This window comes from Sus scrofa, chromosome 4, assembly GCF_054392235.1.
Source record: "Sus scrofa isolate SSC_HxYL_T2T_F1_AM1 chromosome 4, Sscrofa_HxYL_maternal_Yorkshire_Landrace_v2.0, whole genome shotgun sequence".
Lineage (NCBI taxonomy): Eukaryota > Metazoa > Chordata > Mammalia > Artiodactyla > Suidae > Sus > Sus scrofa.
In genome coordinates this window covers 69,888,870-69,905,882 of record NC_139386.1, presented here as the reverse complement: position 1 = coordinate 69,905,882, position 17,013 = coordinate 69,888,870, and the positions used below count along the sequence as shown (strand labels likewise).

Sequence of the window (17,013 nt, the reverse complement as noted above, 5' to 3'; positions counted from 1 at the left end):
GCCCTAGAAATGGCAAAAAGACAAAAAAAAAAAAAAAAAAAAAAATCAAATTAAGCTCACACAATAATGCCACCATCCAGGAATACCCACCAGAATACTTTTAGTACTACTTTCCTTCTGGTCTTTTTTTCAATATACATATAAATAAATGTTAATAACATATTGTTAAAATTTTACAGAGAATTTTAAATTCTGTTTTTCCTGCTAACATTACATGATGAACATTTTCTATTGGCCATGTTACCAGAGGTTATGAATGGCAAATTTGGTCCTGAGTTTAATAATATTCAAGGCTTATTATGCTTAAGCAGATATTACATGGTTTTATAGAGTTCCTGTGATTTGTTTAGATCTTAGTTACAAAATTTAAAACTCATTGGAAAGAGAATTTGCTTATATTTCATATCCCCTAGATACTCATAACATGAAGTAAAGCAAATTTTGTAACTCCCAAATAGAGCCAAAAAAATAGATTGAATCATATACTTATGGCTAGAAATGAACTGTGAGCCTATTAATAAAAGTAGCCAGGATAATTCAGAAACAAACATATCTAAGATCCTTTGAGTAAACTGTTTTTCCTCTATTTTTCAGGAATTTCCTTTAAAATCAGTAATATCTGAGGAGTTTCCTGGCACATAATTCCCTAGTGGGTTAAAGATCTGGCATTGTCACTGCTGCAGCATAGGTTCAATCTCTGGCCTGGGAACTTCTGCATGCCACAGGCACAACCAAAAATAAAATAAGTAAAATAAAATTAGTAATATCTATAATAAACAAAAGATCTTAAAAGCACCTGAAAAATACACAATAGGAAAAAAAAAAAAAACTTCAGGAGATTAAGCTGTCTGTGAAACACAGATGAGATGAATGGTTTAACTGAAGTCAGGAAAAATCTGGCTGGAAACGCTAGGTCCCTGGAAGCTGGTAGTAGAGTACTATGAAAATAGCGGCAGAATGGCAAGTTCAGGAGTGGCGACAAAGAGGATGAAGTGTACCTTTGGGAAGCTGCAGCAAAGGTCCGAATTAACAGAACTTTTTTTTTTTCTTTTTAGGGCCACACCTGCGGCATATGGAAGTTCTCAGGCTAGGGGTCGAATCGGAGCTGCCGCTGACAGCCTACACCACAGCCACAGCAACACTGTATCCTTAACCTACTAAGTGAAGCCAGGGATTGAACTCCCATCCTCATGGATACTAGTCAGGTTCTTAACCCTCTGAGCCACCACAGGAACTCACCAAACTATCTTTAATTCCTACAATCTTGGTAACTTGGGGCAATAAAACTATATTGAAAGAGGTATCTGCAGGAGAAAAATCCCAGCCTCTGAGCTTTTGGAGCTGGGGACTGCTGGACCACTCCATCCAACAGCCACTGCCCAACACAGAAAACTAAGAAAATACTTCTTGGTCACATCAGAGCTCACGAAAGCATCCCTGGAAAAGTTCTGGCCCAGTAACTCAAGTCTCCAAACCAAAAGATGATATAATTGATTTTAGTTTAAATCCAAAGAGATGACACTTGATAAATGAAAGATAATAAAGCTAGAAGCACTAAGTGATTTATCAAGACCTAGTACTGGTGAAAAATTCTGTCCAGAGACATCAGATTTAATCCCATTTGAGAAATGTCTTTGAAGGTAAAGAGCAAGTAACTCACATTATGCAATGTGCTTCTATAAAATACTGCTTAAGCTACAGTTTTCACTTGCTCCTTTGGCTACAAAATGATTAGGACACACCTGTGGGTGCTGGAACTGTAATTACTTGAGTTGAAAATGGGCCAGGATATTATCTAGGGCTCCTAAGATCTTTCATAATGAAAAATCATCAGATTCTCAAATCTGGATCTTTTTTTCTTCTTTAATTTTGTCTTCTTGTGGTTAGAACACTTAACATGAGATCCACTCTCTTAAATTTTTAAGGGAACAATACAGTATTGTTGATTACAGGTACAAAGGGGTCCGTTAGCCCTCTAGAGTTTATTCATCTTGCTTTATTGAAACATTTCCCTTGATGAGTAACTCCTATTTTTCCCATTCCCCCAGCCCCTGGCAACCACCATTCTGCTCTTTGATTCTATGAATTTGACTATTTTAGTGGAATCACAGAATATGTGTCTTTCTCAGACTGGTTTATTTCACTTAGCATAATGTCCTCAAGGTTCATCCATGTTGTCGCCTATCACAGAATTTCTTTCTTTTTTAAGACTGAATAGCATCCCATTATAAGTATGCAGACATTTTCTTTATCCATTCATCCCTTGATGGACATTTAGGTTGCCTCCACATCTTGGCTATCAAATCTGAATTTTCTAAAGGAACCACTAATAGCACATCAGGTTCATTCTACAAAAACAAACAAACAAACAAAAAACCTGTGACTCCATCTTGGATCAGTAAGAAAAGTTTATCCTTCTAAAAACTTCCCAACCCCATCCCAGGTACTGAGGTGTCGCTTGAGTACTAATGCTAATTCAAAGATGGGTTACTCATTACCTCCTTTAATGTCAGAAAATTCACCATGCTGGTGAACCTGGAGCTTCTCATACAAACTTTAACAAATGGAATCGACTTACATATTGTGCTTTCTTATTTGTGTTTCTCTTCTTCTTTCAGGATAGTTTAATAATCAAAAACATTGCACTCAAAATCAGAGAAACCTGGATTCAAATTGTAGCTCTATCATTTTCTGGCTGCATGACTTTTTTTTAATGGCCACACTTATAGTATATGAAAATTCCTAGACCAGGGACTAAATCTGAGCCACAGCTGCAGCAACACTGGATCCTTTAACCCACTGGGTTGGTCCAGGGATCAAACCTGTGATTCTGCAATGACCCAAAACACAGTGGTTGGCTTCTTAAGTTCCTGCACCACTGCAGGAACTTCCTGGGTACATGACTTTAAGCAAGTTATTTGATCCCTCTGAATGTCTTCTCATATTTAAAATGAGAAAAACAACATTAAATTTTTATTTAACAATTGCTTATTATTTGTGGGTTTTATCGCATTTTATCCTCTCTATAATTCTAAGAGATTGGATCAAATTCTAAGAGATTTTGATTAACTCATCTTAATAATGAGGAAATTAACACACAGAGAGGTTAAAGAATTTGCCAAATACCTTATTTGATCTTCACAGCAATTCAACCAGATAGATACTATTAGTATGCTCACCTTAAAGATGTAGAAACCAAGGCACAGAAAGATTAATTTGCCCATAGTCACACAACTAGTATGTGGCAAGGCCAAATATTAGCATGCTACTAAAAGAAATAGATGCATTTTCTACAGCTCTCTGAGTAAGAATGTGGCGTGTGCTCATAGATGGTGCTTATATGAAACGCAAAATTTAAAAGAGAATCTTGGCACAGTGCTCAGAAAGAACACAAACTCTAAAATAGAGAATCCAGGCGTCATTCCATTCCACCCTCTACTAACTGATGACTTTGGGCAAATAATTTACTGTCCAAGCCTCAGTTTCTTTAACCAAAACATGTGGCTAATAATACACATGGTAGAGTGATGATGTAAACATTGTGTATACAAAAATATATATTGTATATACACAAGTATATATACGAGTGCCAAACACTGAATCTAAGCCAAATAAGTGACTAACAAAGGCGACTTGCTTCTCTACCACTCCCCTTCATCTCTTTATTTATTGGCTTTAAAAGGGGAAGAAGATCCAATATGCCAAGTCTCAAAATCATGCAGAACAATACAAGGTTGTTAGCAAAAAGGTCAACCATGTACTGATGAGCAGGTTGAGCACTGCACAAGAGCACCCAGACAAGAGAGCCAGGAGATGTGAAATTTAGCCCATACCCTGCTTGGAGAAAGGTCCCCTTTTTCACACAAAAGTGACTGCTACTTTAAAAGTGTTAGACCTGTGCAGCTGTATCACCCTAATATGTCTATACTAACTCAATGTTTAACTCTCTTCCTAGAAGTATTTGGGAAGCCAGAGGAATTCTCCAAGAAAAATAAGTTTTTTTTCACTAATTTATAAACTTCAAGGAAGTCAGGCTGCAAATACTAGAATGAATGAATGCTTGCAGCAGCTTCTTGCACTCCTAATCAAGTTTTTCTTTGTTGAATACAATTAAATGAGAAGAAGTGTACCATAAATCATGGATTTAGATCATTACAATGTCTATTTCCATCAAGTTCTTATTGTTTCAGCATCACTATACAAGTAACATCCCAGTGCAGAGGGGGATGCAAGACATTCATTAATCTTTTTTTTTTCTAATTTTATGGCCACACTAGTGGCATGTGAAAGTTCCCAGGCCACGGGTTGAATGTGAGCAGCAGCTGCTGTAACGCCGGATCCTTTAACCCACTAGGTGGGGCTGAGGATCAAACCCGAGCCTCCGAAGGGACCCAGAACTGCTGCAGATTATTTTTTTAGGGCTACACCTGTGGCATATGAGGTTCTTAGGCTAGGGGTCAAGCTGGAGCTTCAGCTGCTGACCTACACCACAGCCACAGAAACACCAGATCTGAGCCACATCTGCGACTATGCCACTGCTTACAACATCACTGGATCCTTAACCCACTGAGTGAGGCCAGGGATCGAACCCACATCCTCAGGGATACTATGTCAGGTTCTTAACCTGCTGAGCCACAACAGGAACTCCATGCAGTCAGATTCTTAACCCCCTTCACCATGGCGGAAACTCCTCATTAATCTTTTAAAAAAAGAAAAAAAAAAAGGTTGTTTTGCATGATCTAGACGAGATGGGAGTAGAGCCAAGAAATTAACTTTTTTCATAACATACCAAGTGCTATACTCTTTGCTGGGAAATATCAGAAAACTTCCCTTACATAACCCTTAAAATCAAAGCTACAAACATTTGTTTATAATATTTATTTATTTATTTATTTATTTATTTTTATCTTTTTGCCATTTCTTGGGCCGCTCCTGCAGCATATGGAGGTTCCCAGGCTAGGGGTCGAATCGGAGCTGTAGCTGCCAGCCTACGCCAGAGCCACAGCAACGCAGGATCCGAGCCACATCTGCAACCTACACCACAGCTCACGGCAACGTCGGATCCTTAACCCACTGAGCAAGGGCAGGGATCAAACCCGCAACCTCATGGTTCCTAGTCAGATTCATTAACCACTGCGCCACGATGGGAACTCCTGTTTATAATATTTAAATGCTTCAAAATGGAGGTTGAGGATGGAGGCAGGAGATACTGACTTTGCATTTTTTACCCTTCTGCAGTATTTTTTTCAACTGCACCGTGTTTTACTTTAGTTATGCTTGCAACTAGGTATGATGGGCATTATTGCCACTTTTACATATGAGGAAAACCGAGTCAACAATATGAGATAATTTTTTATAAGGTCACATAGCTAGAAAATGACGGCTCTAGTATCTGCCTTTGAAAAGAAGGGTGTCTTTGACAAAGGAACTTGAGGGGACATGGGAGAAAAATTCAAGGAATTCTTTCTTGAGACCTCTTCTCACTAAGAAGGAATACAAGGTTGTCCGACAAGAAAAACAAGACTAGGGTAAGACTGAAAACATGAAGAGAGGAATTTTTTAAATGGAACCACCAATACAAGGCATAGGAAAAGAAGCTGACCAAGGAAATGGATTGCTCAGCAAAGATGAGGGCCTGCTAAAGACTGGAGCTCATAAATTTGTAATGGAGCTGATCAGCACAATTACATAATTTTCTTTTTCCCAGTAGTGCTGGGGAGTCCGGAATCAGTTGATTCAGGATTGGTGAGACTGATGCAGTCTTAAGCAAAAACTTTAGAAGTTTTGAAAGGGACTTTAGGCTTAAAAGCAGGTAAGACTTGGGAGTCTGCCATCCATCTCTTGTGAGAATGCACTTAAAATAAAAGTGACTGTGATGAAAAGGAAGAAAGCTAGCAAAAAAAAAAAAAAAAAAAAAAAAAAAAAAAAAATGAAAAGAATGACACCAAACCCCATGAAAACAGCAAGGGGATGTGAAAAGGTGTGTGTGAAATGAGCAGATGCCAACCTTGGAGTGGAGCCAGCCCATGCCATGGAAACTCTGCAAGGCTCTGAGCTCAAATTCAGCCGGTGCAGTGGGGGACCAAAGTGAGTGCAGAGCTGGAAACAACGGGACTCACTGGAGATGTGAGGGAGAGAAGACTATATCAATGGGCACGTACATTCTCATATCCACCCACCTCCATCCTCAATTCAGAGCCGCAAAATTCATCATTAATCTCTTCTCTAAAGAAATTGGATTTTTTTGTTTGTTTGTTTTGTATTTTTAGGGCTGCACCTGCAGCATATGGAGGTTCCCAGGCTAGGGGTTGAATTGGAGCTATAGCCGCCGGCCTACACCACAGCCCACTGAGCAGGGCCAGGGATCGAACCTGTGTCCTCATGGATACTAGTCAGGTTCGTTACCACTGAGCTGCAAAGGGAACTCCTGGGAAAAAACTTTAAAGTGAAGCTTTGACCTTAGATATTGATGACTCAGAATAAAACTCCCTAATTTTTGTAGGGGGTGCAGGGGAAAGGGACACATAACCTGAGCACCCCAATGAAAATGCCAACTGCCCCCCTGCAACCATCCTACAGTGAAATCCACCAAAGGATAAACCCTAGCTACCCTCAGACACAGAGCACCTACTCAGCCTTTTAAATTCATGTTCTGCAATACTGAGAGAAAGCTAAGGATCACCTGAAATTTGAGAAAGGCTTTCAACACAATTGAGGCAGCAAAACAGATAGAAAGCAGATACTCAGGAGGCACAGACAATTTAGGAAAGAAAAGAAACTCTGTTTAGAGTTTCTTATTATTTGATGTTGGAGAAGAGAAGATATCCAATCCACAAAGCAAGAAGAGCAGACGCAAGGAACCATCAAAAACCAAGAGAGAACTTTGGAAACTAAAAAACACAATAGACAAAACAAAAAGAATTCAACAGAAGACTGGGAAAATAAAGTTGAAGAAATCTTTCCAAAAAGTAGGGCTAAATGAGATAAAAAATAGATGATAAAAGGAGTTTCTGGGGAGTTCCCGTCGTGGCGCAGTGGTTAATGAATCCGACTAGGAACCATAAGGTTGCAGGTTTGGTCCCTCACCTTGCTCACTGGGTTAAGGATCCAGCGTTGCCATGTTGCCATGAGCTGTGGTGTAGGTTGCAGACGTGGCTCAGATCCCCCGTTGCTGTGGCTCTGGTGTAGGCCGGAGGCCACAGCTCCGATTCGACCCCTAGCCTGGGAATCTCCATATGCCATGGGAGCAGCCCAAGAAATGGCAAAAAGACAAAAAAAAAAAAGGAGTTTCTGCCATGGCCCAATGGGCTAAGAATCTGACTGCAGTAGTTTGGGTGGAGCTTCGGCTCGGATTCAATCCCTGGCCCAGGCACTTCCATATGTGGTGGGAAGGGCCATAAAATGAAAAGAAAAAAAAAAGTGATAAAGAATAAGAAAGGTAGAGGATCAATGAAGGAGAGAAAAGGGTAAAAACTGTGGGGAGAAAATGACAATATTTGTGAAAATTTTTAATTAAAAATGGAACTGGAGGATATGGTCTCCAAACATTAAAAGCTCACCAAGGGTTCAAAAGAGAAAAAAAGACATGTCCCAAAATGTATCATGGTGAAATTTAGAAATGGAAATAAATGGAAACTCCAAGGAAGGAAAAGTAGGGCACACACAAAGGACCGGGGGGAAAAAAGGCCAGACTTCCTACAACAGTATTAGAAATTAGACAACAGTGGAGTGGAAACTTTAAAATTTTTAGTGAAAATGATCCATCCAATCCAAAATTCTTTACCCAGCCAATCTGACAACCAAATTTAACTTAAAAAAAAAAAAAGGTTATTTCAATGCAACTAGAGATCTCGTGTGAAGCGAAGTAAGTCAGAAAGAGAAAGACAAATACCATATGATATTACTTATATGTGGAATCTAATATATGGCACAAATGAACCTATCTACAGAACAGAAACAGACTCACAGACATAGAGAACAGACTTGTGGATGCCAAAGGGGGGAGGGGAGGCAGTGGGATGGACTGGGAGTTTGGGATAGTAGACGCGGACTATTACATTTAGAATGGATAAGCAACTTGAGACCTTACTGTATAGCACAGGAAACTCTATTCAGTCTCTTGGGAATAGAACATGATGGAAGACAATATGAGAAAAAGAATGTATGTATGCCTGGGGTACTTTTCTGTACAGCAGAAATTGGCACAGTATTATAAATCAACTATAATTAAAAAAAAAAAAAAGTAACAGCCTATGGAGCCTTGTTGTAGCTACTGGAGTATATACTGCAACAAAATAAAAGAGGAAGCCCAACAAGAGGTATTCACAGAGCCCAGAAAACAAGGATCAGTCCTGAGATTGGCAAATAGGCTTCCAGGGTGACAGTGAGGCAGCAGACCCTGCTCTGAGTCGGGGTGGGAGCAGGGACCCACGGCCCCCATAGAGATGACTCCCAGGAACGGGGCAACGGAGTCATGAGTTCATCAGATGGGTGAAAAATCATATCGAGATTCCTTGAGCCCTTAGACAGTAATGGGAAACCAGATGCAAGTTCAAAGAAAACAACGGAAATGAAAATAAGGCAATGATTTAATTCCAGGGAAATCAGTGCGGTACAGAAGAGGAAATCTAATCATGATACACCCGTGTGTCTCAGACGCCAACAACACTGTCATAATCATAACAGATCAAAAAAGGCTTTGAGCCAACTTGTGAGGCAGATGCCAAACTCCTCATTCACCAAGACAGGAAACCATAAATAACGTCTCAACTTCTAAAATTTATAGAGTATGTCTGAAAAATACAGAGGTAAATAAATACCAGAAGAAATAGCTGAAAAGAATTTTAAATTATTGCCCCTGGGAAGAAAGGTTAGTCAGGAGACTGCTGGGGAAGAAAGGTTAGTCAGGAGACTGCTGGGGTTAAAGTATAGTTGATTTACAATGTGTTAAATAGAACTTTCTTTGTTTTGTTTTTGTTTTTTGTTTCTCTCTTCTCTTTTTTTTTTTTGTGTGTGTGTATGAGTGTGTTTATGTGTGGGGGGAGGGTTTGTGTGGGTTGTTTGTTTGTTTGTTTGGTTGGTTGGTTGGTTTTGGCTATATGGATTTCCCAGGCCAGGGATCAGATCCAAGCTTCAGTTGCAATGGGGATCTTTAGCCCACTGTGCCAGGTGGGATCAAACTTGCAGCCCAGGGCCCCAGAGATGCTGCTGATCCTGTTGCATCATGGTGGGAACTTTGGTTTTTTCCTTACTAAATTTTTTTTTTGTCTTTTGTCTTTTTTGTTGTTGTTGTTGTTGCTATTTCTTGGGCCACTCCCGCGGCATATGGAGGTTCCCAGGCTAGGGGTCGAATCGGAGCTGTAGCCACTGGCCTACGCCAGAGCCACAGCAACTCGGGATCCGAGCCGCGTCTGCAACCTACACCACAGCTCACAGCAACGCCGGATCGTTAACCCACTGAGCAAGGGCAGGGACCGAACCCTCAACCTCATGGTTCCTAGTCGGATTCGTTAACCACTGTGCCACGACGGGAACTCCTCCTTACTAAATTTTAGATCTATTTATGCTTTCCCATTGTAGTAAAAGTAAATTGAAATAGAAACTATTCTTAATTTACTAGTAATTAATGATAGTAGCTAACTATCGCTGAGCATTTACTCTGTGCCAGAAGAGCTGAGAGCTTTACATGTGTTTCTCATGGAATCCTTGCCTGCAGTCTTCTAAGGTCATTAACTATTGAAATCAACTAAATCTTTGGGTCCCTGAAAAATTTATGCATTGAAAGCTAACTCCCAATGTGATGGTATTTGGAGATGGGGCCTTTGGGAGGTGATGAGGTCCTGAGGGTGGACCCCTCACGAATGGGATTAGCGCCCTTATAAAAAAGACCTTAGAGAGATGCCTCATCCCTCCACCATGTGAGGTTTCCACAAAAGACAGCCGTTTAGAAACCAAGAAGCAAGCCCTCTCCAAACACCGAATCTGCTAGCACCTTGATCTTGGACTTCCCAGTCTTATGAACTGTGAGAAATAACATTTCTGTTGTTTCTAAGCCGCCTGATCTATGGTGTTCTCCTACGGCAGCCTGAACTGATTAATATACTGATAGGGGTGATTTGTACCTCTATTTTGCCATCTATAAAATCAGGATAATAATAGTACCTACCAGATAAGATTGTTGTGAGTATTAATGAGTTAATACATGCAAAGCATCTAGGAGAATGTTTGGCATGCGGCAGTGTTAATATAAGAGTTGGCTATATTTTGAACATTGTCATCATCATTAGTATTAGGACAGAAAGATCTCCAACCTATACTGTTGCACTAACAAATGAGCTCAGAAAAGTATGCATAGGATGCTGCTTTTTGGATAGAAAACAGGGAACACTGGAAAATACATATTCATCGTTTCCTGTATAAAAACATCCTTGGAAGGATACACAAGAAACGAATTAAAGTAGCTCCCTGGTTTGTGCTTACAGAGAAGAGGGGTGAAGGACTGTATTTTCATTGAACTTCATTTTGTATTTGAATGTATTACGTATTCAAAACATTATATTAAAGGAAAAGAGCAGTTTTCGTTATGCCAACAAGCATTCCCTCGTCATGTTCTGTGATCCAAATGCAACGGGAGACATTCTGTGAGAGTCAAGGGGGGGCACAGACAGGGGAGAGACCACAGCCTCTGCCTTCCAAGGGTGCAGCTCCATCTGGGGAAACAAAGCAGGCAGCGCGTCCCCCGTGGAGGGAGGGACCCTGGGATCCAAACACCGCAGGGCTTTGCATTTAAATCACGATCAGGACGAGACCAGACGGCTCTCCCGAGATACTTACCCTGTTGTATAAGGGATGTTTATGCCCCCAAGGTTGATACTTTCACATCCGACAATAAACAGGGTGGAAAAGCACAGTAAAGACACGCCACTGCAGATCATCGCTAGCTTTGCAGATTCTCTCGCACCAAGTTTCAATTTTTTTATAATGTAGCCTCCCAGGACAATCCCAACACCGGCACTGGGGACAATGACGACGCCTGGAGAGAAGACGGGAAGGACAGGATTAATTTGAAGTAATGTATACTATTACTTGTTTTCTTTTTTTTTTTTTTTTTTTTTTTTTTTAGGGTCCCACCCACAGCATACGGAAGTTCCCAGGCTAGGGGTCTAATCAGAGCTGTTGCTGCCTGCCTACACCACAGCCACAGCAATGCCAGATCCTTAACCTACTGAGCAAAGCCATGGATCTAGCTCGCAACCTCATGGTTCGTAGTTAGATTCGTTTCCGCTGCACCAAGACGGGAACTCTTGTTTTCTTTTTTTTAATGATCTTTATTTTTTCCATTATAGCTGGTTTACAGAGTTCTGTCCATTTCTACTGTACAGCAAAGTGACCCAGTCACACATACATATATACATCTCTTTTCTCACGTTATCCCCCATCATGCTCCATCACAAGTGGCTGGATATAGTTCCCTGTGCTAAACAGCAGGATCTCATTGTTTATCCATTTCAAAGGCAATAGTTTGCATCTATTCACCCCAGACTCCCAGTCCATCCCACTCCCTCCCCCTTCCCCTTGGCAGCCACAAGTCTGTTCTCCATGTCCATGAGTTTCTTTTCTGTGGAAAGGTTCATTTGTGCCATATATTAGATTCCAGATATAAGTGATATCATATGGTATTTGTCTTTCTCTCTCTGACTTACTTCACTTAGTATGAAAGTCTCTCATTACATCCATGTTGCTGCAAATGGCTACTTGTTTTCAATTATTCTGTTTCTACTTTCTCATTAGTAAAGTAAAAAAAATTTTAAATACTGTAATCAATAAATCTCCAAAGTGCATGATTTTTATAGTATAATTTATTTTCAACACAAAACAACCAACAAAGGACTCATAAACAGAATGCAAAAAAACTTTTGTAAGCCATAAAATAATGACAAGCCACCCATTAGAAAGTGAGAAAAACTTCAGTGGCCCTTCCCTAAGGAGGAAATTCAGCCAACTCATTAATACATAAAGGTTCTCAGTCTTTTTTTCTTTTTTTTTTCTTTCTTTTTTTTTTTTTTTTTTTTTTGTCTTTTTAAGGTCGTACCCATGGTATATGAAGGTTCCCAGGCTAAGGGTCGAATCTGAGCTATAGCTGCCAGCTTATCCCACAGCCATAGCAACGCAGGATCCAAGCCTCATCTTCAACCTTCACCACAGCTCATGGCAACGCCAGATCCTTAACCCAATGAGTGAGGCCAGGGATCAAACCCGCATCCTTATTGATCCTAGTCTGGTTTGTTAACCACTGAGCCACGAAGGGAACTCCCAAAAGGCACTTAGTCTTATTACTAAGAGGGAAATACAAATTAAAGCTACAATTAAAAACGACTCCAAAATGGAAAAGTCTGACAATGCCACGTGTTAGCAAAGATACAGAGTAATGGACACTCTACATGGCTGGCGGGATGTAAATTGTGAAAGACCTTGAAGGATGGTGTAGCATTATCTGATGGAGTGGAATCCATTCCGTTCCTGGATATCTACCCTAAAGAAACTCCTGCACACGGGGACAAAAGAAGTGCATGAGATACCTGAAGCTCCATAACTGCCCCAAAGTGGAAATAAACCAAACGTCCATTAATAGATACATCCTATGCAGTAAATTTATGTAATGAAATGCTGCCATGCTGCATTAAAAATTAAGACACATAATTGCATAACACAGTGTTGAATGAAAGAAGTAAAATAGAAAACATGACCTGATGGTATAAAGTCTCAAAAACAGGTGAAACTAAATGAGTTCCTTAGAAATGAATATACAGGTAGGGCAACTATGAAGTCAAGATTGCGGAGTTCCCGTCGTGGCACAGTGGTTAACGAATCCGACTAGGAACCATGAGGTTGCAGGTTTGGTCCCTGCCCTTGCTCAGTGGGTTAAGGATCCGGCGTTGCCGTGAGCTGTGGTGTAGGTTGCAGACGCGGCTTGGATCCCGAGTTGCTGTGGCTCTGGTGTAGGCCAGTGGCTACAGCTCCGTTTCGACCCCTAGCCTGGGAACCTCCATATGCCGCGGGAGCGGCCCAAAGAGATGGCAAAAAGACAAAAAAAAAAAAAAAAAAAAAAGATTGCCATAAAAGCCAGCATAGTAGCAGAATGGGTGGGATCAGGAAAAGATACAGGGGTTCCTGAAGGACTGAAAATACTTCATCCTATGACCTTGGTAAGTGTTCGCTTTATGATTATTCATGATTTCTAAGGTCTTTTAAATTGAAGTATAGTTGATTTACAGCATTATGTTAGTTTCTGCTATATAGCAAAGTAATTCAGATATATACACATGTTCTTTTTCACATTCTTTTCCATCGTGGGATATAGAATATAGTTCCCTGTACTGTATAATAAGACTTTGCTGTTTATCTATTCTATGTATAGTAGTTTATATCTGCTAATCCCAAACTCCTAATTAGTCCCTCCCCTCTTTCCCCTTTGGTAACTATAAGTTTATTTTCTATATTTGTGAGTCTGTTTCTGTTTTGTAAACAAGTTTATTTGTATCACATTTCAGATTCCACATATAAGTGATCTAAGTTTTGACAAATGCCCTTCTGTGTACATTTTATTTCACAATAAAAAAAAGCTAAAAAATGAGTCATACTGCTGCCCCAGGAACCTTACAATTGAAAAGAGAAACAAACAAAACAAATTAGAGATTAGTAAGACAATTATACAAGGGGCAGGGAGAACAGAGGGAAGAAGCCCTTGAGTCTTCTCTGGGAGAAATCAGGGAGGACTTCATGGAAGTGGCAGTATTTGAGCAGACACACAGATTAGACTGAACCTGTCCAATATATACAAGCACAGAGAGAATATCCTGTACAAAGGAAATATGTGCAAAGAGGCATGAGATAACAGAACTGAGGACTCTGAGTACTCCAAGTGATGGGAGTGTGGCATGCAGGCTGCTGAGGCCTGGCGGGGACATGAGCAAGAAACGTCAGGCAGAGCGAGACAGTGAAGAACCCTGGGGAGGGGCTCAGGTTGCACCTCTGGGCAATGGGAGGACACCCAAGAATTCTGAGCTGAGTTCCGAGAGGATGGGAGTGTGTGTTACAAAGATCACTACTGATGCTGAGATGGAAGACAGCTTAGACCGGGCCAACACGGGAGGCAGTGACATGGTCGGGAAGGCACCCACAAAGGTCCTGGTGAGGCACGGGCAGGCTCTGCATGGACAGCAACGGCCTCACAAAGTGGTCCCTGTACCACAAACTCGGAAAGAGCTGGCCTGGGGTGTTTATAACTGGTAGTGAAATTCATGGTGTAGACAGAACACCCCAACAAGACTGAATGAAGTCAGAAGAGCAGAGGAAGAGGAAGCCTAAAAGGACGCTACGTGCCCAGAGATCTCAGCAGGAGCAGGTGTGAGGGCGCTGTGAAGGTGAAGCCCGCCTGCCAAGGGTTGAACTGCCAGGTGTGGGGATTCAGAGGCTGGAACTCAGATGCTTTCTAGAACTTTCTAGACTATAAAAGGAAAAAGGGGTATAGGTCTAGAGTTAGAGTGGGGCCAAGGCAGAGCTGGGGCTTAGGGAGTTTTACTTTCTTGTTCACACATGGAAGGGACTTCAGCATATTTATTTGCACACAAAAAGGGACTAAAAAGGAATGGGAGGCTGGATGTAGAGACAAAAGTTTATCAAATGCCCAGGCAGGCAAGATCCCTGAGAAGTCAAGAGAAGGTGGAATAAATAGCACAGATGGGAGTTCCCGTCGTGGTACAGTGGTTAACGAATCTGACTAGGAACCATGAGGTTGCGGGTTCGATCCCTGGCCTTGCTCAGTGGGTTAAGGATCCGGCGTTGCCGTGAGCTGTGGTGTAGGTTGCAGACGCGGCTCGAATCCCTCGTTGCTGTGGCTCTGGTGTGTGCTGGTGGCTACAGCTCCAATTAGACACCTAGCCTGGGAATCTCCATATGCTGCAGGAGTGGCCCTAGAAAAGAAAAAAAAATAGCGCAGATGATCAGATTTGCCCTGGAGGGGGGGGGGAGGGCGGGACAGAGGGAGAGATAGAGAGCCCTGCATCTGGGATGGGAATCAGATGATTTGGGAAGGTGGGGGCAGGGGGGATACATCAAGGGATGCGTGGTAGCTCTTCAAATGTAGTCCTTCTGTTCTGTTACTGTTTGGACACACCATGCAAGAGAACACTTGAAAAGCACAGAGAAACATGAAGGAAAAAAAAAAACACAGCTTACATTTTGACATACTTCACTCCATTTTTTTTCTATGCTTCTTTCCCTCAAGAACTGATATCTATCTATGTGGGTGTGTGTGTTTGGTTGGCTTTTGTTCTTTTCTGAATAACTGAAAACTAAATTCTTTGAGGGAAAGGATATAAACTTTAAATATAGTCAAGGTTGGAATATCCATTGTAGGATATGAATCGTAGAACAGTGAAGACAGCGCTAAATAAGAATATGTAATCAGGAGTTCCCGTCATGGCACAGTGGTTAACGAATCTGACTGGGAACCATGAGGTTGCAGGTTCGATCCCTGGTCTTGCTCAGTGGGTTAAGGATCCGGCGTTGCCGTGAGCTGTGGTGTAGGTTGCAGACACGGCTCGGATCCCAAGTTGCTGTGGCTCTGGCATAGGCCGGCGGCTACAGCTCCGATTAGACCCCTAGCCTGGGAACCTCCATATGCCACAGGAAGCAGCCTAGAAAAGGCAAAAAGACAAAAAGACAAAAAAAAAAAAAAAAAAAGTAATCAGCTTTGCAAACGCAGAAAAATGTGCGTCCAGAGGACATTAGATTCCAGAGGTCTGCAGCTGCGTGGATGCACATAGTTGGAGGGCTTGTTCCTGCCTGTTCAACAACCGATGTGAAGGAGCAGAGAAGAAGGGTTAGATTAATCTAAAGTGTGAGCTTTGCCTGAGTTTTCAGGAAAAAAGGGGGGGTTCATTTTGTAATCCTCACCTTGGTCCCGATTTTATAAAACCAGTAATGGCCCTTTTACAGATGAGGAAGTGACAGCCACACAAGGGAGGGAGAGACAGAATGAAAACTGAAGTCTCTGATTTCCAGCCTAGGAGTTCACACTGTGACACAGGGGGATCGGTGGCATCTCTGCAGCACTAGGATGCAGGTTCGATCCCTGACTCTGCAGAGTGCCCCTGCTGCAGTTCAGATCTGATCCCTGGCCTGGGAACTCCATATGCCTGGGATAGCCAAAAATGAAAAATAAAAAAAGATTCCCAGCTCAGCACACAGTCCACAGCATCACAGCTGCCTCTTAGAACCGATGGCTACTTGGACTCTTTCAGGTATGGTGACCTGAGCTCTGGGCTTAGATGAGCTGGTCAGTAATTTCCTCTTCATTACAGAATAGTACACATTCTGGCTATAGGAATAAATAGGCAAATCTTTACCTTTAGAGTGAAACTGGTCCATTAATAAAATTCCTATTTCAACTGAATGATTTATGTGGTTACAGATACTGTGCAAGACCCCCGGATAACAACAAAACCAACCCCAATGCTCACGGCTGTGTCATCATTTAAAAGTAGTATAATCTATTAACTGTGGACCCTAATTAGTATTCACCTCTTAAAAACAGAATATTTGTCATGAGTAAGGATGAGGGCTCATCAAACAGAGAGAAGATCTATTAAAATTTCCTTCTCATGTCCCCTGTCATCTAAATCTCACTGCACTATCAAAATAGAAAGAGTCTGACTGTTGTCAGGATAATCTTACAATGCTCCCATCTCCAGCTTGAGTTTCAGTGTTAGAATTTTAGGCGTATGAAACAAGGAGGGAAGATTTGGGCTGAATAGGGGGCGGGGTGGGGGATGGGGGCCAAGAGCACCTTCTCATGGCCGCCTCTCCAAGTCCCTGGCCCTGGCGAACCCAGCTTTAGTAGTTTGGGGTTTGCATGTGGGGAGCATGGAGGGGCTGGGGTCAGCTTCTCCACCCACCAACCCACTGCCACCGCTACCACTTAGGAGTCCCCAACTTCAGCAGTCCCTTTTG

General features: G+C 41.7%; 1 protein-coding gene across 3 annotated transcripts in view; it reads right to left on the bottom strand.

Annotated features, from left to right (window-relative positions):
* Positions 1–17,013, bottom strand: part of SLCO5A1 (solute carrier organic anion transporter family member 5A1) — a 148,050-nt gene that overhangs the window by 20,784 nt on the left and 110,253 nt on the right. For all 3 annotated transcript variants that reach the window (XM_005663031.4, XM_085022123.1, XM_085022124.1), the window contains one exon: positions 10,834–11,032. In XM_005663031.4, the coding sequence (XP_005663088.4) occupies positions 10,834–11,032 (199 nt within the window). The remainder of the gene's footprint in view (positions 1–10,833; positions 11,033–17,013) is intronic.